Genomic DNA, 22,020 nt, shown 5'->3' with positions numbered 1-22,020 from the left:
GTCAGGGGTGTGCTTCATCCGTAGGGGTACGGAGGAAAGCCTTTCCTCTCTCTGCTGCAGATTATGCCATTTTATGCAGATTTTTCTGTGTCTACTCTTAGGCAGGTGTTCTTGCAGCAAAACACGCCTTCAGTGCTGGAGAGGGGCCTGACATGGAGAGTCTAACACGGCTGTGTACTGTTAGGGCCCTGATCACTCTGCTGTCCGCAGAGTGGCTCCAAGCCCCACGTGAGCATTTAAACTCACCTGGGAGCCAACAGTCCACTACAGGACTTTGTGTCAGTCAGTGGCTTCTGGGCAGGGAGTGTGGTATTTTTCAGCGTTCTCGCTTAGTTCCGACAAGCAGTCAGGTTTGTCGGAGGGAATCAAGTTTTGACGTTTCTTCCATTTCTCCTCTCTGAGTAGCTTCTGAGACCCTGGCAGGGTGAGGGGCTCATGCGGATGAAAAGTGCGACAACACAGCCAGCAATTGGCATCACCCCACACATATAGGGCTTGTAAAGTGTCCAGGGACTGAACGCTGGCGTTGTACAATGTGTCTCTGCTGGTGTCGGCCGAACTACCTTCTAGGCACCAAGTGTCCCCAGGGGCAGGCGTTTCCTTGGCCCTCGTGGCTTGTCTGTCCTTTATAGTAGGAGGTTACTCTCCGGTAAAGAGGCAGCACAAGTTCGTGCGCCCATGGTGTCCAGGCTCCTAGAAGCTGCCCCTCGGTCGTGCAGTCATCTGTGGGGAGCAATCCTTAGACCCGTCTCATTAAGGAGGAGAAACTTGGAGTCTGGGGACATGGCTTAGAGAGAACACATGCTTTCCATCAAAGCCCCTGGAATTGAGCCCTGCCCTGCACGGGTCCCTCAGCACCAGTGGGCGTGGCCCCCAAGGAGGAGGATTTGGGACCCGAGAGCTAGTTTGGCATCCAGGAAGCAGCAGCATGTGCCTGGTTCCTTTGATTGCCCAGCACTGCCGGCCCCAGTGGCTTTGCACCTGCAATCCCTCACACCCAGCCCAGGGCCGAGCATTGCCGGATGTGACTATTGGGCTCCCTCAGCACCATTTGGGAGGCCATCCACCCCGGAAGAGAAATTTATACATAAAAGATGATTTTTTTGTGTGTGTGTTCCTGCTTAGGTCCTGTCTCTGCTATCTCTGGGGCCTTGAACAAAGCAGGGCTGAGTCTTAAGGACATGGATTTGGTGGAGGTAAGAGCTCCCTGTTACCCAGCATGGAAAACTGCCAGCAGCCACGGCACACACAGCTCTTCTTGGCTGTCCTGGATTTGCACAATTCGCCTTTCTAAGCGGGTGACACCGTCCTCACCATGATCCTCATTACATTTCTTGCGTTGTTGCTTTCTCGTACCTGATTAAAATGCTTTACGTTTAAATAGTTAAAGCATACTTCTACTAAAGTACGTATAGGTTTAGAAATCCTTAAAAGCCTCTTAGGACTTTATATTTCTGACTATTGATTGTGCTTGTTGAACACTCTATAAAAGGGGGAAAATAACTTGTTTTTTTTAATAAAGTAAAAGCAGACTTAAAAATTTTCATAATGGGAGTTGGAGAGATAGTACAGCAGGTAGGGAACTTGCCTTATTTGCCTTATTTGCAGCCAACCCAGATTTGATCCCTGGCATCCCATATGGTTCCCTGCTGCACCGCCAGCAGTGATTCCTGAGTGCAGAGCCAGGAGTAACCCCTGAGCATCTCTGGGTATGCCCCCACCCCAAGAAAAAATTTAAGTAGTAGAAAACAATGTCTAGCACCAAATCTAAGAGTTTCTTGCCTTTGCCCAAGTTGAGGCACCCCTCTGCAATGCCACCTCCAAATGTATTACTTTGGGCTTTTATTCTATTGGCATGGCTTGATTTGGGATGCACCCACGATAATTGTTAGAATTGGATTCTTAAATATGTTGGTAAAGGGTTTGGGGGGCTTTTCCTAGGGGGTGCTTCCATCAGTGTTCTGGGATCTCTCCTGGCAGTGCTCAGGGTTTGGTGTGGTGCCAGGATTTGAACCTGGGTCAGCTTTGGGCCAGGCAAGCACCTTAATCTCTCCTCTGGTCTGAGTGATTGCTTTTTTTTTAAATGTTTAAAACAGGGCGGTCTTAGGGGCCAAAGTGATAGTACAGCAGGTAGAGTGTTTGCCTTGCACACGGCCGACCCGGGTTCAATCCCCAGCTTCCCATATGGTGCCCGTCCATGGCCATGTTCTTATAGTTAAGGATTATGGCACTTGGCCTGGACCATTTCGATGCCAGGGTAGCTCACAGCTTGCCCTGGGTTCATCCAGTCCCTCATTGGGATCCTGCACTGGAACTTAGGGCAACCGAGGCATAAGTCAAGTCAATATGGTTGCCCAGGAGTAAATATTATTTTGGAGTCAGTTAACTCCCATGTTATTTAGCATAGCATCAATTTTCTTCCTGTGTCTATACAAAAAGGACAGTTCTAAATAAGCCACACAAATGACATAAAGGAAAGAGAAAAGCAATATAGGATTATTAGCGATTGGTAGAATTGGGTGTCCCTCAGGGGCACTGTTGTAGGAGTGGCTCAATAAACCTTAAGCTCCCTGTGAAAGGAGCAAGGACAACCCAATGTTACCTAACAGTCTCCTAAGCACCAAGCACCTCCCGGAGTTAATTCCTGAGTGCGGAGCCAAAAGTAACCCCCGAGCATCACTGGATGTGACCCAAAAAGCAAATAAATAAATAAAACAAAACACAAAGCAATCTTAAGTATTTTGCACAATTAAAAGAAGGGATAGAGGTGAAGTTACATAAAGATGTACCATATACCATCCTGTGTTTGGGGAGGATTTTAACATCGTTGGTAATTCTGCACATCTGCATGACAGTGGGAAGTCATGGCTGCAACTGGGCCATAGACTCAGTGACTGGAGAGGCGCCTTTTCACTGCACGGGTGGGAGCCCTAGCCGGCGCATTCCCAGCCAGGCGAGCACTGACTCAGACGAGTGCTTCCCCTCGGTCTCTCTGTCCCTCCTCTGCAGGAAGCTCCCCAAAGGCCCTGGACCGTGGGTCCATCCCTGCGTTATCCAGTGGGCTCCACTAAACTCTGACTAGAGCTTGCACATTTAACGCAATTGCAATACATCAGCTGTGCAAAGCCATTCATAAACCGCTACAATACTTGAGACAAAGCTCTCCACTACCTTGGGATATTTTGACCATCACAAGGTAGTTTTTTTTCCCCCGGGGTTCATAAACCAAATTCCCACCACATCCTGGGATGTTTTGGTACCTTCTGGAGTTGGACATAATAGGAATGATCCTAAGGACAAATAAGAACCCTCTTGGGATATCACAAACCGCAGCTGGGAAGGGCAGTAGGTGGGGTGCTGACCCCAGCTCTGCAAAGGTTAAGGCTCTTCCAGCAGGCATTCTCTATAAAGTCCCCTAGCCTAGAGGATATGAAAGGCAGCCACTCAGGAGCCAGCCTTGTCTGTCACCTCAACACAATAGACCCTTAGCTGGGCTGCATCTCAGCATCTATCTCCTGGACCTTAGTTTTTTGTCACTTTCCTCTTAGAACTGTGGCCCATAGTAATAGTGGGGATGGAGGTGGCAGTCATAGCAACTCTTTATTGAATACTCACTGCGTGCCAAGTGTTAATCCCCATGATGTTCATTTCACTGTAAGTTCTTAGAGGATATGACAGTCACATTCTGGCATCAAGGGGCAAACGTGATGGTCCAGCGGGTTGGCCACTTGCCTTGCACATAGCCAACTTGGATTCAATCCCCTGGACTCCATATGGTCCCCCGAGCCCCGCCAGGAGGGATCCCTGATGGCAGAGCCAGGAGTAAGCCCTCAGCACTGCTGGGAGTGACCCCCAAACAAACAAAACCTGTGTCGCTGAGAACACGGAGAGAGCAGAGTTAGCCAGGATTTGAACTAACCATCCAGCTGAAAGCCCCCGGCCTTTCTCCGCTTCCCCTCTGCTTCATGGTGTCCACTCATGGTATCACTGAAGCTTTTTTCCCCTCAAAGGGATGTAATTAGGCTAAAGTAGCTATTTAATACGCATACCCGTTTCCAAGCTGATTTTTTAAAGGATTGCACACAAAACAACCTTGCAACATAAAATTTAAATGGGTGCCTGCACACACACACACACACACACTCTCTCTCTCTCTCTCTCTCACACACACACACACACACACACACACACACACACACACACACACAGAGTCCTTCCCCAAACCCAGCAAAGTTTGCTGTCAGCAGACCCGGATAGACGCCTCTCAGTCTTTTGTGTCTCCGTCCCTGTTTCTGTTTTCAAGGTGAATGAAGCGTTTGCTCCCCAATACTTGGCAGTGCAGAAGACGCTGGGACTTGACCCCGGTAAAACCAACGTGAATGGTGGCGCCATCGCCTTGGGCCACCCCCTGGGAGGCTCCGGATCCAGAATCATGGCACACCTGGTCCATGAGTTAAGGTACTCGCCGGCATGCGGGATGGCGTTTCCCGGGGTGCCCTTCCGCCAGCCCCGCACCGCCGCTGGCTGTGGGCAGGTTCCCAGGACGCTCCTTCTAGCCGCCCACTCTCGGCCTGGGCACTCACCATGCCCAGTGCAGCCACCCAGCTGCACCTTCGCCGAGGGGGTCCCTTTCAAAAGAAAACATGCCGAGAGGCTTCTGGTCCAGCTGCTGTCGTTGAAGACCCCACGCGCGCGGGCCCCAGGTCTGGGAGTCTCTGCAGGTACTGAGCTCCCGTGTGGGCAGCAGAGCGCCTCCTCCTGGTCCTGTCCGGGAACTGCAGGTGAAACCAAGCGCGCAGGGCCCTGGACCACACCGCCTCCAGGCCGATGCTCAGGACCCGTCTCTGGCTGATGGAGCCGAACGGTGGAACCATGCACAGGAGGGTCCCATGTGTCCCGCCCTCCTGGCACCCCCTAAGCTGCCCCCGCCCTGGGTCTCAGCCTGTTTCCTGTTAGATGATCCAGCGTTTCCCACCCCCCACCACCACTCATCTTTCCTTTTTCTGTGCTTCGAAAGCAGTGTGGAGGGTCCTGGGTGTGGGGAGACATGGAGAAGAGGAGCTGGATGAGAAAGATGGATGAGAAGGGGCATAAGCGACCGCCGGCCCCCCTCCCCCACCCGGCCCCTCCCCCTCGGCTGGCTCACCCACTACCACCCCTCGCTTGATTCCACAGGCGCCGAGGTGGCAAGTATGCAGTGGGGTCAGCCTGCATCGGAGGTGGCCAGGGCATCGCGGTCATCATCGAGCGCACGGCCTGAGGGGCACTAGCCGCAGAGTCCCCGCAGAAGACTGGGCACCTTCAGTGCACTCGGCCGGCCAGCCCTCCCCACCCCACCCCGGTCAGGCATCGAGCTTGGTGCGGAGTGGCGGGACAGACAAGCAGCATCCCCGGGTACCAGCCCTTGCCAGGGTCGCCTCCACACTTGGCACCCAAAGGGGAGGACTGTCTGCGTGTGTCCAAGTGGAGGAGGCCTGGACCTGGAGGAGGGGCCGTTTCCTGCCACCCAACCACCACTGATGCCTTAGGGAATGGAATAAACATCGCCTTAACTTGAGCTGATCTTGTCCTGTCATTTAATTGCATGTCCACCCTGATAAAATGCAGAATAAAATCGCCATCATAAACCTTTTTTTTTGAGGGGGGTGTGGGGGGCTATGCCCAGTGGTACTCTGACATGACTCCTGGTTCTGTGCTCCAGGGTCACTCCTGGCAGTGCTCAGGCATCACATGTGGTGTCTGGGAATGAAACCAGGCCCAGCTGCGTGCAGGGTGAGTGTGTGAGCCCCTCACCTACTTTCTCACCTGCATCATAACCTTTTTTTTTTTAATTGTGTCACAGAAGTGGGGCCTTGCACGTGGCCAGCCCTGCTGAGCTGGGTTTGATTCCTCCGCCCCTCTCGGAGAGCCCAGCAAGCTACCGAGAGTATCTCTCCCGCATGGCAAAGCCTGGCAAGCTCCCCATGACGTATTCGATATGCCAGACATAGTAAAAACAAGTCTCACAATGAAGACGTTACTGGGCCCGCTTGAGCAACTTGATGAACAACGGGAGGACAGTGCTACAGAGTCACAGTGAGATACACAGAAGGTTGTTCATAATTGGGTTTCAGTCATACAGTGTTCCAACACCCATCCCTTCACCAGTGTACATTTCCCACCACTGGTGCCCCCATTTTCCCTCCCGCCTCCCCACCCCCCATCATAACTCTTTTCAAAGGACCAGTTGACAGTTCCCTTGTAGTGTGTTGCCTTTGCTGTTGCTAGTGTTACCAGAACACTTTTCCCATAAAACAGAAACTCCCTCTAAATGCTTTCTCCATGCCCCCTAACTCTCTCTCTCTCTCTTCTCTCTCTCTCTCTCTCTCTCAGACACACACGCACACACCACACACCGTCTTTCCATCTCTCTAGATTTGATCCCTCTCAGGCCCTCACCTCAGTGGGATCACGTGGTACTTGCCCTGTTGTGGCCAGCTCCCTCTCTCCCCGCTCACCATGTCCTCCCCGGCTCTGCAGTTCCTGATGTTCTCTGTCAAGCTGAGTTAGACTCTGGCCTGAGCTTGATTCTGCATGTCCCTGCAACCTGCGGACACTGGCAGGTGTTCACTTCAGCAAGCATGCCTCACGCTGCTATGGACATGTGATATGGCGAGTGTATCACTACCTGGGGGCTTCAGGGGAGTGGTGATGTATCTCTGGAAGTGGGTTGCTGGGTCATGTCACAGTTCTGTTGGTGGCATTCTGAGAAGCCCCCACACTGCCAGCCACTGATTGCTGTGGAAGTAGCTACACGTCTGGCTACCTGTGCCCCCTGATGTGCCTGGGTGTTTAAGAGAAGGATCAGAAAGCAGAGGACGTTATCATGGTGTTTACAACCTGGTACTGAAAAAAAAAATCAGTACAAAGCAATAGAGTAGCTCTGGGCAATTTGCTTTGAACCTAACTAAATACGTAAGAGTTTTGAAAGTCAGAAACAGCTCCTTTCCCCTAGGATGGGCATAGAATTTGTCACACCAAACAGCTCCCTTTGGAAAGGTTAAAGGGGATTCTTAAGCACACCACCTTGGGGCTAGAGCAATAGCACAGTGGGGAGGGCATTTGCCTTATACATGACCGACCTGGATTCGATTCCCAGCATCCCACATGGTCCCCTGAGCACCGCCAGGAGTAATTCCTGAGTGCAAAAGCCAGGAGTAACCTCTGTGCATCGCAGGGTGTGACCCCAAAATGAAAAAAAAAAGCACCACCTTAGCTGGAACTATCCTCAGCAAACTGGCACATAGGGGCACCCAGTTTTTAAGGTCATGTACACTGCAATGACTCCTTAGTTCAAGAGATCAAATACTGTTGTCTGTGGATTGTGGGATTTAAAGATTAGGCAGTCACTGTTTAGTCACTGATTAGGCAGACCTCACTGGGTGCTTAACCGATAAATGCGTGCTTGGAGGAGGTGACTGTCAGCCATGCAGGTGGGAGGAGCAGGAGAAACAGCCTCAGGTGTTTGGCTCCAGGCAGGAGTACCTGGGGTGAGCTCAGAAAACTAGCAGGAGGCAGGGAGGCCCTAGTGGCTGAGGCCAGGGAGCAAGATGGAGCCAGGGGAAAGGACTTGCCCCCAAGCTCAGTGGGGAGCCAGGTAGAGGAAAGACAGTATGTCACTTCCATTTAATGGTGCCTCTGCCTGATACATGGACCAGCGCTACTGTGGGACGAAGCCAGATGCTCTCACGGCTGGAGACAGCCGTAGCGGAAGCAGATGTCGGTTTCGAACATTTCTGCACACAACACCGTGGGTTTCCTGTGGATGGGCTGTACCCGGCAGAGGAGTGCTGGGGGTTCACTTGAGCAGCTGGGCAGGGAAAGCTGCTGGTGAGGTGGGCGTAGAGGGCTTCTGTGGTTCAGACATGCCAGCAGAGATGCCAATGAACACTCAGGAAGTTTCTGCAGGTGTTTGGGATGAAGCTAGAGCTAAGAGTCAAGGACATCTGAAGGGGAGTTTGTCACAAATTAGTGGCTGATTTTGTTTGTTTGGCAATGCCGGGGATCCACGTCCACACCTGGGGCATTTGAGGCAGACCCTCTGCCACTCAGCCACATCCGTAACCTCTTAGGTATTTATGTTTGTGATTAAATAGGTTTTCTTGTGTGTGTCTCGCCCGCATGGCAAAACCTGGCAAGCTACCCGTGATGTACTCAATATGCCAAACACAGTAATAAGTCTCACAATATTACTGGACCCACTCGAGCAAAGCGATGAACAACGGGAGGATAGTGATAGTGATAGTGTGTGTCTAGAGAGGAAAAAATCGAAATGCCTGTAATACATAAAACCAAATTTACTGAGGCTGTCTTTAAGGAGAATGGCCCAATTCTTTTCTTTGCTTTTTGGATCACACCGGTAATGCTCAGGGGTTACTCCTGGCTCATGCACTCAGAAATTACTCCTGACAGTGCTCGGGAGACCAGATGGGATGCTGGGAATCGAACCTGGGTCAGCCGCATGCAAGACAAAAGCCCTACCCGCTGTACTATCACTTCAGGAATAGTACAATTCTTTTACAGGTTTTTCACTACACAAAATATCATCTTCTCTTACCTGCATGAGAGAAGTTTAGGAATTTCTTACTAAATTGAATAAAATGTGGGATGGGGCATACATTTGTAAATGGTCCCCTAAAAATGTATCTGCAAATCAATAATTTAAATAATACTCATGAAGCAAATAGTTTCCTTCTTTCCCTTTCTCATCTCAGTTTCCCATCTGTTTTTCTTTCGTGTGAATCTGACCTTTTTGTAAATTGAACCGATTCACAATGGAAAGCCAGCTTGCACGAAGCTCAGGACACGCTTTCTCCACTAGGGGGCGCCACCACCCCACGCTGTCTCAGCGCTGTTCCGGTCGCTCAAAGATGATCTTGCAGTCAAGTTGACCTGACTTCTGGTCCTCCCTTCCTGAATATAACAAAGGGACCAGAAAGAAACCTAGGATGCCAACAAAACTGCTCCTATAAAGCCCTCCGGCTGAGGAGCCTTTAACTTTGTGGTGAGGAGGGGCTAGTTATGTGGCTTTTTAGAAATTTCCAGGTGAGGGACTGGAGTCATAGTAAGGTGGGTTGGGAGTTTGCCCTTCACATGGCCCACCTGGGTCCAGTCCCCAGCATCCTATACGGTACCCTGAGCACTTCCAAGGGAGACCCCTGATCACAGAGCCAGGAGTAAATCCAGGTCTGACTCTGGGAAAGTTGGGGCTTGGGGGACCCTAGAACCTCTTGAGCTGAGGTCAGCACCTTCAAGAGGACCCTGATGGCCCCATGGCAGAGCCAGCCCCGTCACACAGGTCTACACACACTGCCCTGCTGGCAGCTCAGAGCCAGGACCCTGTCCACCCACTGACCCCCCACGGAGCCTGCATGACCGTGGACAGCTCTGAGCCCTGACCCCCCCACACACACACACCCGCCCCGCCTGGAAAATGATATTTCTCCCAGAAACCAAACTTTAAATCACAAGAGATTATGTTTTGACAGAGAATTCAAAAGCTACAGTGAAAACACTCAAGAAGGCATGTCAAGGAGCTTAGGAATGAAATTCATCAACAGAAGTTGAATTTTAGCAAATCACGTTTTGATTCTAAAGAAGAGCCCAACTGAAATTCTAGCACTAAGGAGTTCAATAAAGTAGATGAAGAACACCCAGAAAGTGCTGGGAGCAGAACGGGCCATAAGGACTGAGAGAATTGGGTCCCATGGCAGAGAGCCAGAACTAAATAGGGGGTGGGGGGGGAGGGAGAGCTGATTAAGATCTTTTTTAAAATGGGGAAACAGATGCCCGACCCCATCAGAAAGGCACACAAGAAAAATGGAACCACAGAGAAAGAAGAGAGAGAAGGGAACAGAACTAATTTCAAGAAATAATAGCTGACAACTTCCCAAACCAGAGAAAGGAACTAGATAAAAGTGAACAGAATGCCTAATTATCTCAAATAATAAAAAGGGTCTTTCCCAAGACACATTATATTAAACATGAACAAAGTTAAAATCTTTTTAAAAACCAGAGAATTGGGGTAATTGTTAGATCAGTCAGGAAAGCATGTGTTATTACCAAGATCTCCTGCACCTCGTTGGAGAAAAAGTTGTCACTGTCACTGTCACTGTCCTCCCGTTGATCATCGATTTGCTCGAGCGGGCCCAGTAACGTCTCCATTGGAGACTTTGTTGTTACTGTGTTTGGCATATCGAATACGTCACGGGGAGCTTGCCAGGCTCTGCTGTGCGGGCGAGATACTCTCGGTAGCTAGCCGGCCTCTCCGAGAGGGGCGGAGGAATCGAACTCGGGTTGGCCATGTTGGTTACGTGCAAGGCAAACGCCCTACCGCTGTGCTAAAGTTATAAAACTTTTTTTACTCTCTCTGGACTCAATCATCCTGCATGACTTACCATGATGGTTGATATCTAAAAAAATTTTTTCAGTAATATTTGAAGCCCTCCAAGTAACTTGATTTATTGATTGGTTGATTGATTGATTGCTTTTTGGGTCACACCCAGTGATGCTCAGGAGTTACTCCTGGCTCTGCACTCAGGAATTACTCCTGGCAGTGCTCGGGGGACCATGTGGGATGCTGGGAATCGAACCTGGGTCGGCCACGTGCAAGAAAAACCCCCTACCTGCCCTAACCATTGGCCAAGAATCCTCTAGCCAGTAGCATTGTCCTTCAGATACATGAAGGAGAAATGAAAAATTTCCCAAGAGATGTGGAGGGAGGTCACCACTATGAGACTGGGCTTATAAGGGATGCTAACGGGAGTTCTTCCTCCTGGAAAGACAAAAAAAAAGTATACAAAACTCTGAGTAAGGCAATGAGGCAGAATCAGGACTGAACTCTAAAAATGCTATGCTCTGATTTATTGCTCAAACAGGAGAAAGCATGAAAAATAATGAGCAGTCACTTCAACTTGTGATGAACTTGCAATATAAAAAGGAACCATTTGTGATGGGGAAGACCGAACTAGGATAGGGGAGAGAAAAGAACAGACGTATACAGGAAAATGATAGTAAGATGTTCCTAGCTGAAAAAGATCTATGATACACTTCATACAAGTCTCCTGGTAACTAGAAAACAGAAATCTGGAACAAAGACATGAAATATAAAATGAGAGAAACTGAGGGAAAAAAAACCACCATCGAAAACTACCAAACTAAAATGATAGAAACATAAAGAACAAGAAACACCAGAGAAATAAAGTGACAGAATACAAGAGATTAAATGGCAGTAATAAATCCTCATATCAATAGTCACCCTGAATGTAAATGGATTAAACTCACCAATCAAATGGAAAAATGGGTCTGGGGGGGATTTAAAATAAAATCTAGAGCCAGGGAAATGGCTTTAAGATGCTTTGCATATACGAAAGTTGAATCCCCGGGTTTAATCTCCAGCACATGATCCCCAAGTACAATATAAAATTCAAAATTTTAAAATCTAGTTACATGTTTTCTTTCAACAACTAGAGACAGATTATAGGCTCAAAGTAAAGGAACAGATGATAGGACAAACAAGTGGTAGCTGAAAGAGTGGTAGTTTGTTCAATTCCCAGTGGGAAGTAGAGCATTCCATATGGTCCATCCTTTACTTAGGTCAGAAAAAAATAGACTTCCGGGCAAAGAAGGTAACAAGAGCAAAGCTAAACATTGTATAATGAAAATGGGGACAATCAAGAAAATACATCATTTATTAATAGATACACCCAAGCTAGTATAAAGACAAATAGAGCAATATCATTTACAAATGTGGCACCAAATTTTTAATCAATATGAAAAGATCTGTACAATGAAAATGAAAGAGATATTACTTATAGAAATTGAAACACCATGCACACACACACACATACACTAAAAAGATGTTCTATGCTAGTGAATTGACAGAGTTAAAATTACTAAAATGCCCACGTTACTTGAGGCAACCTGCAGATTCAACATAATCCTAATTTTCACAGAAATAGAACAAGAACCGCCAAAACTCATTTGAAATCACGAAAAGTTGCCTTCTTCCTCCCAACCACCCACCCACCCGCCCAAATATTCAAAGCAATTCTGAGGAAAACAAAAATACGGGACTATACTGGACTATACATTTCCTGGCTTCAAACTAAACTGCAAGTTAATAGTCATCAAAACAGAATGGTGTTGGCAGAAAAACAGATGCAAAGATCAGCAGAATAAAACTGAAAGTCCAGAAATATAAGCCCAAATTTACATGGCCAAGTGAACCGAAAGCAGACAACAGAGGGGAGCGAAAGTATTCAGTAAATGGTTGCAGAAAGCACAAACCCCATGCAAAAGAATGAAACCAGATCAAACCAGAGTGCGTCACCACCTCACCCATTAGGGTGGTTATTACGGAACTAAGGCAAACACCTGATCCCTGCACTCTCTCTTCCTCTCCAGCCCAGACACTAGTTTTTCCTTTCATCCACAGAGAAGCAAAGTAATCCCACCTGTTCTTTGAATGCAAAATTGTCTTGTCAACTAAATAAGATAACAGGGGAGCCCAAGAGCAGCTGGCAACCCATCCGGAAAGTCTCCAAACCGCCCAGCCCGACACCCCTTGCCCAGGAACTGGGCACCCAGGATTTGAACCAGGCTCCCCAGCACGTTGGAGCAAGGGCCCTTCTCAGAAATGCCCAACTCACGGCAGGCTGATGTGGGCACGTGCCACTCACTCGGACTCAAGCCTGTGTAAAAAGCTTTGGGATATCAGCCCCCTGGCCCTCCCGTGAAGGGGCCGAAGGCAGGGCAGTGGGGACGGTGGGGACTTGGGGGGAGCAGGCAGCGGCTGAGTGTCCCTGGTTGGAGACGGGAAGGAAGAGATGAGGAGACAAGGGGTGAGGGATGGGGGCGGGCGCAGAGACCGCTCTGACCACCCCATTTCCAGGAGGGTGGGAGGTTTCCTGTTCTCCCCACCGCCCCCACATCCCCGCCTGGGCTCAGGATCTCTGAGGACTCAGTGAGAGAGGAAAAGGAGGAGAATACAGCTCAGAGACTGACCCAGAGCCCCCCTGAAATCTTAGTCGATACACCTGAGCGAGAACCCCCACCACCACACACACACTGCCCAGACTCACCCCTGGGCCTCCAGCTCCTCCAGAAGGCCTTGCTTCCCACCCCAGAAGGGCACCCCGAGCTGGATTCATCCCAACTGAGCCGCTAGCCACGAGGAAGCTGCCGTGAGCAAGGTGAGTGCCCTCCCGGCTATATTGTCCCTCCAGGCCCACATTCCCACCTGTGGGCCAGCGAGTTCACCTGCAGGTCCTACTGCCCCGCCCTGGGCTCTCCACACTGGTCCCTGGGTGCAGGCCCTAAGCCGGGAGGGAGGGGCCGGGCTCCATGCAGAAAGTTCCAGGCTTTGTACAAGCCCCTCGGTTGAGGACTTGGGGCGATGCTTTGGGTTGTTCTAACTGATGAGCAGCGAGGTAGGATAAGTTTAGGGGGGCTCCTGGATGGTCTAGGAGGCGTCGGGGGTCGCAGGAGGAGATGTCCCCCAAGAGTCTCTGCCATGGGACATGCGGCATTGCTGAGGGGGAAGGAGGCTCAGCCTCGCCTGCTCCCAAGAGCAGGGCCAGGCCCCCACCAGGAGTGACGAGGGCTAAAGGCTGGGGGGAGGCATTTCTGAGGGGGGCTCAGTGCCAAAGTGGGGGTCTCTGCATGAGGGACTGGGGGAACTTTCCACAGCTCTGGGGTTTGTGCTCGCTGGTCTCTACGGTTAGCAGAGGTGGGAGGCAGTTTCCCGAGAATGGATGCAGGCTTGAAACAACTTCAACGTTGTTGATATTAAAAGCCATCAGACAGGGGCTGGAGCGATAGCACAGCGGGTAGGGTGTTTGCCTTGCACACGGCCAACCCGGGTTCGATTCCCAGCATCCCATATGGTCCCCTGAGCACCACCAAGAGTAGTTCTTGAGTGCAAAGCCAGGAGTAACCCCTGTGCATCACCGGGTGTGACCCAAAAAGCAAAAAAAAAAGAAGAAAGCCATTGGGCAGGCAGACAGCTGAATGTGGAGTGGAGAGGCCGGCAGGACTAAGATATTGAGTCAACTGTTCGCTTGGGAACTATTTCAGGCCAACACAGGAAGATCGTGCTTGGCCCATCGAAGTCACAGTGATTTACGGCTGAAAACTTTCCCGGGTGGGCGTTTGCAGCTAGCGAGCTCGGCGGCCCTGGGTGCACTGAAACTCTCTCCCAAACCTCAGGCTGCTGGGAGCTGGCACGTTCACTCTGTGACTTTCTTCACATGCAGGCAGACACTCTCCTCCGCGCTCCAGGGGGCTGCCTCCCTGAGACCCCCAAAGTCAGGCGGGAAAGTCCAGCATTTAATGAGTGAGGACTTAGGCTGGGCCACCTGTGGGACTGGAAGACAGCAGCCCCCACCTGAGCACAGGACTCCCAGGTCCCCCTAGGGAAGAGGTACCGAACCTCCAAGGGGACGGGAGAGGCAGCCCTTGTGTGACCGGGGCCAGCTGTGGCCTAAGCGTAGCACACGGGACCTGCACAAGTTGGGTCCTGGAACCACCTGACCGCAGCGAGCAGCACAGGCATGTCCAGGTGCCCACCATGACCCCCAGAAGTGGCCTGGGCAGGGCGTGGCCTCTCTTAAAAATAAAAACCTCCCGAGCCAGAAAGACAGCACAGGGGGTAGGGTGCAGAATCATGAGTAAGGCCTGAGCACTGCCAGGTGTGGCCAAAAACCAAAATGAATGAATAAAGAAATAAACATTTCTTTTTCCAGTGCTGACTGTTATTGTTCCCGCTTAAACCTGCTGTGACTCCTAGACCACCCCAAACGCTTAGGTCACCGCTAGCGTCCCAAATGCCCTGCGTGCAGAAGGGTCAGCATGGCTTCTTCAATACTCAAGTATTTCCAGAAAACTTAGAAAAGGTGACCGAGGTAAGCAGAGACTGGCGGGTGAGTTCCAGGAGATGTCGCCCAAGGGAATGAGTCAGCCTGAAAATGTGTGACAGTGCCATGAAACCACCCTTCTGGGACCCTGAAGTCCCGCTGCCCCCCTCCTGGCGCTGCTCGGGGACCCGGCTGCCCAGGTGTTAAGATTCCCATCAGCCCTCCCACCTGAGAGGAGGAAAATGGGGTTTTCACTGCAGGGAGAGGCCAACACCACCTGGACACACGGCCCGCACAGGTGCCACCAGCTCCTTCCGGTAACCAGCCCCGGGCGGGCAGGGGCCAGCAGAGGTGGTGCCCAGGTCTGAGTCCCTCCTTCCGCTGACCTTCTCCTGACCGTCCAGGAAGCCGTGGGGCCTGGTCCCCTCCCTCCTGCCCTCCAGGAGGAGCGAGCCCAGTCAGGCCATGGTCAGGAGAGCCTGGCAGCCAATGTGTTGCTGTGTCACCCCAGACAGGTTTCTCCAGCAGATGTTCCCACACGTATGAAAGGCTGCACTGCTCTGTGGTGTAAGATTCCTTCTTTTGTTCAAGTTCCCAGTAAGGAAGTGGGAATAGGGGTGGAGGGAGCTTAGTTTACCCACGGTCCCCTTCTCTCTCCAGGTGGGCGGCTCTCCTTGGGAGGGACGGTTCCCAGGAGCCAGTCTGAGGGCGCCCCGCCCCCTTTCTTGTGTCTCCATCAGGATGTGAGGTCTACAGGAATCCATTCCATCTATGGGGCTGGGGCCAGGCATGATGGGAATAACCAGGGACTTGCCTGTAATTTTTGAATTAACCAGCAGTGGTCTAGACATCAGGCCAAGTCAGAGCTGGACTCCTAAGTCCCATTGGATTGTTAGCCAATGGTAGCATTGAAGCACTGTCCTCCCATTGTTGATCGATTTGCTCAAGCAGGCACCAGTAGCATCTCCATTGTGAGACTTGTTGTTACTGTTTTTGGCATATCAAATACACCACGGGGAGCTTGCCAGGCTTTGCCATGCGGGCGGGATACACTCAGTAGCTTTCTGAGCTCTCCGAGAGGGGCAGAGGAATCGAACCTGGGTTGGACATGTGCAAGACAAATGCCCTACCTGCTGTGCTATCGCTCCAGCCCATTAGCCAATGGTAATTTGACAAAATTTGATTTAAAAGCGGGGGGGGGGGGAGTCCGGAGAGATGGTACAGCAGGTAGGGTGCTTGTCTTGGGATCAATCCCGACATCCCATATGATCCTCCATGCACCGCCAGGAGTAACTCCTGAGTGCAGAGCCAGGAGTAACCCTTGAGCATCACAGCGTGTGACCCACAAGCTACACACACACACACACACACACACACACACACACACAAAGTTAGGGGGAGCTGGAGAGAGCTCAATGGGCTGGAGATCTGGCTTTGTGTGCAGGAGGCCTGGGTTCAATCTGCATCTCATGACTCATGAGTTTCATGAGTGATTGTGGCCCTGCCCCTACCTCCCAGCAGAGAACTAGAACAGAGAGCAGTCCTGAGCACTACTGGGGTGGGGGCGGGGGAAGAAGAAGAAAAGAACGGGAAAGCACATCAGTAGACAGAGAAGTTCTCCTCCTCGCCCTGACTGGGGACCGTGTGTGTGGTGGGGATCCAACTGGGAGCCCCCTGCAAGATACATGCCTTAAGTCCTGGGCTGTTTCTCTGGCCCAAGACAATCAATTACTTAGTCCTGAAAGAAGAAAAATTAAAATTCTCTCATTTAAGATAATATGGAGGGGCTGGAGCAGTACTAACTAGTACAGCAGGGACGGTGTTTGTCTTGCACGCAGCCGATCCAGGTTTGATCCCCGGCATCCCATATAGTCCCTTGAGCACCACCAGGAGTAATTCCTGAGTGCAGAGCCAGGAGTAACCCCTGTGTATCACTTAAGAATCACTCCTGAGGGAACAGAGTGGGGGTGGTGGGAGGGATGCTGGGACCATTGGTGGTGGAAAATGTACACTGGTGGAGGGATGGGTACTCGAACATTATATGACTAAAATGCAAGCATCAAACTTTGTAAGTCTGTAACTGTATCTCACGGTGATTCACTAATTAAAAAATTTTAAAAAAGAAAAAAGACAAAGAACCAGAAATACATCCTATCTATATCGTGTAGACTTCTACCTATTCAATAAACACTATTGAATCACTTGATCACTTGATCACTTGACTTCCCGTTAATCGTCGATTTGCTCGAGTGGGCGCCAGTAACATCTCCATTTGTCCCTGTCGTGTGCTAGTGTAGCCCAATGGCATCTGTTCGCTCTAGGAATACGAAGAGCCTCAAACCGATCGTTCATGATCTTGATGAAGAAGTCTGACCATCTGGTAGGTGGGCGGCCACACGGTCTTTTGACATCCCGTGGAATCCAGTCGGTAACAGCTCTAGTCCAGCGGTCATCTTTAAATCTCATTACGTGACCGTAATGAGATCTGATTTTTGACACCTTGGCAAACGAGACAGCGTCCCTGATTCTTGATCATCGACGGATGTTGGAACTCCAGATTCTTTCTCTCATTTGAGTGAAACGTGATATTCCAAGGAATTGATATTCCTTTCAATTCCTCTTTGGGAGACCCGAACACTATTGAATAGTTAAAAATAAAAATAAAAAAGGAAAGAAAAGAAAAAGAAAAAGAATCACTCCTGGTCGTGTGCTCTGGGACTATATGGGATGCCAAGGTCAACTGGGCTCACCTTACCCACTGTGCTATGTCTCCCACTCAGAGATCACTCTTGGAGGGGCCCAGGGGACCATGTGGGGTATTGATCAGCCATGTGCAAGCCGTACTATCACCCTGCCCCACAATAAAGCCTTTAAAGGCTAAAACGAGGAAGGATTTCAAGACTGCAACAGAGGCTGAGACCGGGACACTTCGGGCCAGGAGGCATGAACAAGTAGCCCCCACACCCAGGCCATCTGCCCCTGCCCCTGCCCCTCACCCAGGCTGAGGAGCCCCTGACCAGCTTTCCCTACTGGCTCCCTCTCCTGCTTTCCCTTCGGTGAAAGCAGTAACTGGAATCCATTCACTTCCTCTCCCTGACAGCAAGACTCAAAAGTGAAAACGTTCCCAGAGCACCGGGGGTGATGCAACCAAAGTCCCTGAACAGGAGTGGCCTGGGTGACAGCCCTGAAGCTGGGGTGAGTCAGAGGGGAAGCTCAGATAACGAGCAGTGGCCCCTCTGGGCTTGGCTCAATCCCACACCCATTTCACTCTCTGGAAAGGCTCCAGGCTTCCTTCAGTGACTTCCAGATGGAGGCAGCTCTCAGCTCCTGCCCTTGGGTTCCATCTCTGCCTGGGAACAGAGATGGGGGATCTCCTCTGGCGGCCATGGACCTTCCCAGCCTTCCAGCCCCAGCAACTCTCTTGCCCTCTGTGTCCCAGCATATACCTGGGTGGGTCACCCAGCAGGACGGAACTCCCGGCACTCCCATTCAGGGGAGCACACCCCCTCCCCTCCCTCTGATAGTCTACCTGGCAGGGAGTAACCTGCCACTTCCCTCCCTCTTTCCTCCTTTCCTTTCTGAAGGAAGCCCTTTCATTGTGCAATTAGGCTTCTCTGAGCTTCAGGAAAAGTCACTGTGTGCGTAAAATCTAAACAAAGCCAAAGATATAGAAAGGACAAGATAAAGGTCAAAAGCTTTTGTCTTAAAGAATTAAATGCAAGAAAGACTATGGCTTGGGTCCACCACGGTCTTCTGGCTGGAGGAGCTGTTATCCTCTAACCTCCTGGCTGCCTGTTATTTCTCCACCCCTCGCCCTGTGAGCTGTCCCCTCAAGTCATCGCTGTAAATGTCATGTCACTTAATGTTCAGCTGCATGAAGAAAACAGATCACCTGTGGCCAATGGCATCCCATATGGTCCCCCAAGCACCACCAGGAGTAATTCCTGAGTGCAAAACCAGGGGTAACACCTGAGCATCGCTGGGTGTGACCCAAAAGAAAAAAAGGAAAAAAAAAGACTTGCTCAAGATGCCTCTTGTCTTGGTCCCTTAATTTTTCTTTTCCATTTCCTCTCGAAGGATCCTTGAAAAGACACCAGCTGCAAACAGGCTCCTAACTACCCCCTTTGCAGATGGCCAGGGCCAGGGAATGGGGATAATGACCCACAGGGTCTCGCCAACGCTGTTCCAGGCCAGAGACATGGCAGCGCTGATAGAGATGCAGCCAGTCGAGAACTTGGCTAGCTAAGTGTGCTGAGGGACGACTCTGGTGCCATTCCTGGGTTGCAGCCACAGAGAAGAGCTGGGAGGAGGCAAGGACTCTGCAGTGACCCAGTCACCAGAACCAGGACACGGAACACAGGAGGTGGGACAATCAGGAGAGCCAGTACACGCTTTAAGGAGTAACTCTGCCAGGAGTGAATATTATTTTCAGACAGGGGGATTGGGCCATACCTGCAGAATGCAGGGGGTTTTCCTGGCCCTGTACTCAGGGGTCACTCCTGGTGATGCTCAGGGGGTCATATGTGTTGCAGGGCATTGGACTGGGGTCAGCTGCATGCAAGGCACATGCCTTTACCTCTGGGCTCTCTCTCTCACCCCTGGAATAAATATTTTCACGGTGCTTGCCTTGCACACAGCCAAGCCTGGTTTGATGCCCAGCACTGCATGTGGTCCCCCACGCATCAGGAGTGATTGCTGAGCACAGAACCAGAAACAGGCTCTAAGCACCACTGAGTGTGGCCCACTCCCCTTACCCCGACAGAAAAAAAAAAGTGATGTCTTAGGACTGGAGAAGTAATACAGGGGGTTAAAGCACTTGCCCTATATCCTGCAGATACTTTTTTAAAATTCCTGGCACCACCAGGGGTTAATTCCTGGACACGATGCTAGGAAAAACCCCTGAGTACCATGTACCATTAAATGTGACATGCACACCCCCATCTCAACCCCCGCCCATCCCAACACAAAAGACCAAGTAAGGGACAGTCTTCATCCATCCCTTAATTTTGGGGGGCCAGGAGCATACACCCAGCAATGCTTAGGAATCACTGCGAGAGGGACCATATAGGACACTGGGAGATCTACCCCAGTTGGTAGCACACAAGGTAAGTGCCCTACCCACTGTACTATTTCTCCAGCCCTTCATCCATCCTTTAATATCTGCAGACACTAAAATGATTTAAGATGATTGTGGTGTTCTAATGAGAACGGCTCTGAGTTAAAGAGGAGGAAGGGCGGCAGGTCATAGGATTTTAGGGTTTACTCTAACTTAGCTTGGCAAAAACATACCCAAGAGAAGAACATACCCAATAGGTGGTAAAATAATGGAATTGTGAACCAACCATTTTCAGTTCTCTGTTTGTCAATGTTCTGTCATATGGATCCATTGTTTAGAATTTTTAAAAAATTATCATTGCAGAGAAGGAATACAAAGTGATAAGAAAAACAGATTTAAAGGTAATAGCCCTTCCTGTGAAATTCAAATTTCAAAAAACTTTAGCACAAAATTCAGTTTTTAAAATATATTTTATTGTGGGTCCCCACTGGGCTGTGCTTGGGGGCCCAGGGCCTGGCCTGGTGGGGCTGCAGTGTGGGTCAGGTGGGGCCGGGGAACCAGGGTATCCATGGGCCCTCAAGTCTCCCTGTCTGCCTCCCCACTCTCCCCGACTTCTCCAGATGTTTCTGGAGCCCATGGAGCCTGGATTTCCCCAGGTCAGGATGGCCTGGGAGCTGGGCAGGGCAGCATCCTGATGTCAGACTCCGGGAAAGCGCCTGGGACCGCAGGGCTGGGACTTTTCCCGGGATCAACCCACGCTGTACGTCCCTGCGCTCCCTCGCAGGCCCCACAGGCTTCAGGAGGCAAAGGATGCTACTGAGTTTGGGATGGGGGTAAAGGACCCGGAGTGAGGACCCATCGGAGCAGAGCACCGGAAGCCCCTCCCTCAGTGAGGGCCTGTCTCCGGTCACCCCCTCCCACCCAGACACCAGGGCAGAAGAATGGTCGGGCCTCCTGTGGTGGATTGTTTATCTCGTAACCCTTCACCTGTTTGTTACCCCTTGTCATTTTTTGGGAGTCGATGCTAGAGACCAGGAATGAAGAGACCCCTTTTAATCCTGTCTGATGAGACAGGGAAACTGAGTAAGGATTTTGTTTTTTTACATTTCTCCTTTTTTTTTTTTTTGCTGTTTTTCGTCGATTGCCTCGAGCACGAGCAGGCCCCAGTAACATCTCCTTCGTCCTAGCCCTGAGATTTTTTTAAAAAGTGCCATATTCAAGGCTTAGGATTTAGGAGAGGAGAACGAGGGTTAGGAGAACGAGACCCATCATTGTTACTGGTATTTGGCATATTGGGTACGTCACGGGGAGTTTGCCAGACTCTGCCGTGTGGGCAGGTTACATTCGGTAGCCTGCCAGGTTGTCCAAAGTAAGAATGAGATAATAAGATGTCTTCCGGGAGCTGGGTTTTATAGTCTCTGAGTCTTGGCCGTTGATGGGATTATACGGCGCCAGGGGACCAGTTGGTGGGTGTGACCCCTGCCTACTGGAATTTGGAGGATCTGGGTGGAGGATGCTCAGCCCCGATCCGAGCAGGCTTGGAGATCTCAGCCGCAGGATCCGCATGCCTGTGTTCCTCTGCCGGTACCTTCATGCGTGTGGAGAGTGGTCTCAACATGGTGGTGGCTGGTTCTGGAGGTCTTCGGCTGCTGGAGCCCTGGTCAAGGCGGGGAGGGAAACTCAACCCGCTCCCCTCCAAGGGGCCCCGGCGAGGACAGCTTTTTTTGAGCTACACTGGGCAGTGCTCAGGGGCTACAGTGGACTTTGGTGCTGGGGTCACTGGGGTCACTGCCAGCAGTGCTCAGGGGACCATGCAGTGCAGGGACTGAATCCCAGCCTCCTGCATGCAATGCGATGCTCCAGCATATTAAATTATCTCCACATCTGACTTATACTTTTTTTTTATTAGTGAAACACCATGAGGTACAGTTGTAGATTTACAATTTTTTGTGCTTGGGTTTCGATTATACAATGATCAGATACCCATCCCTCCACCAGTGCCCATTTTCCACCACCATGGATAATATCCCCCCCACCCCCATCCCCCCATCACCCGTCTCTGTGGCAGGG

The 22,020-nt window shown here is 50.8% G+C and overlaps 1 protein-coding gene across 1 annotated transcript in view; it reads left to right on the top strand.

Annotated features, from left to right (window-relative positions):
• The window catches only part of ACAA2 (acetyl-CoA acyltransferase 2), a 28,532-nt gene extending 22,975 nt beyond the window's left edge, over positions 1 to 5,557 (top strand). Inside the window, exons 8-10 of the mRNA XM_056138129.1 lie at positions 1,126 to 1,196; positions 4,304 to 4,458; positions 5,176 to 5,557. Coding sequence (XP_055994104.1) covers positions 1,126 to 1,196; positions 4,304 to 4,458; positions 5,176 to 5,260 — 311 coding nt within the window. The 3' untranslated portion in view covers positions 5,261 to 5,557. The remainder of the gene's footprint in view (positions 1 to 1,125; positions 1,197 to 4,303; positions 4,459 to 5,175) is intronic.
• Positions 5,558 to 22,020: the final 16,463 nt, after the last annotated feature.

Source organism: Sorex fumeus, unplaced genomic scaffold (genome assembly GCF_029834395.1).
Source record: "Sorex fumeus unplaced genomic scaffold, SorFum_2.1 ptg000128l, whole genome shotgun sequence".
In the NCBI taxonomy this organism is placed as follows: domain Eukaryota; kingdom Metazoa; phylum Chordata; class Mammalia; order Eulipotyphla; family Soricidae; genus Sorex; species Sorex fumeus.
This window is presented reverse-complemented; position numbering and strand designations above follow the sequence as displayed.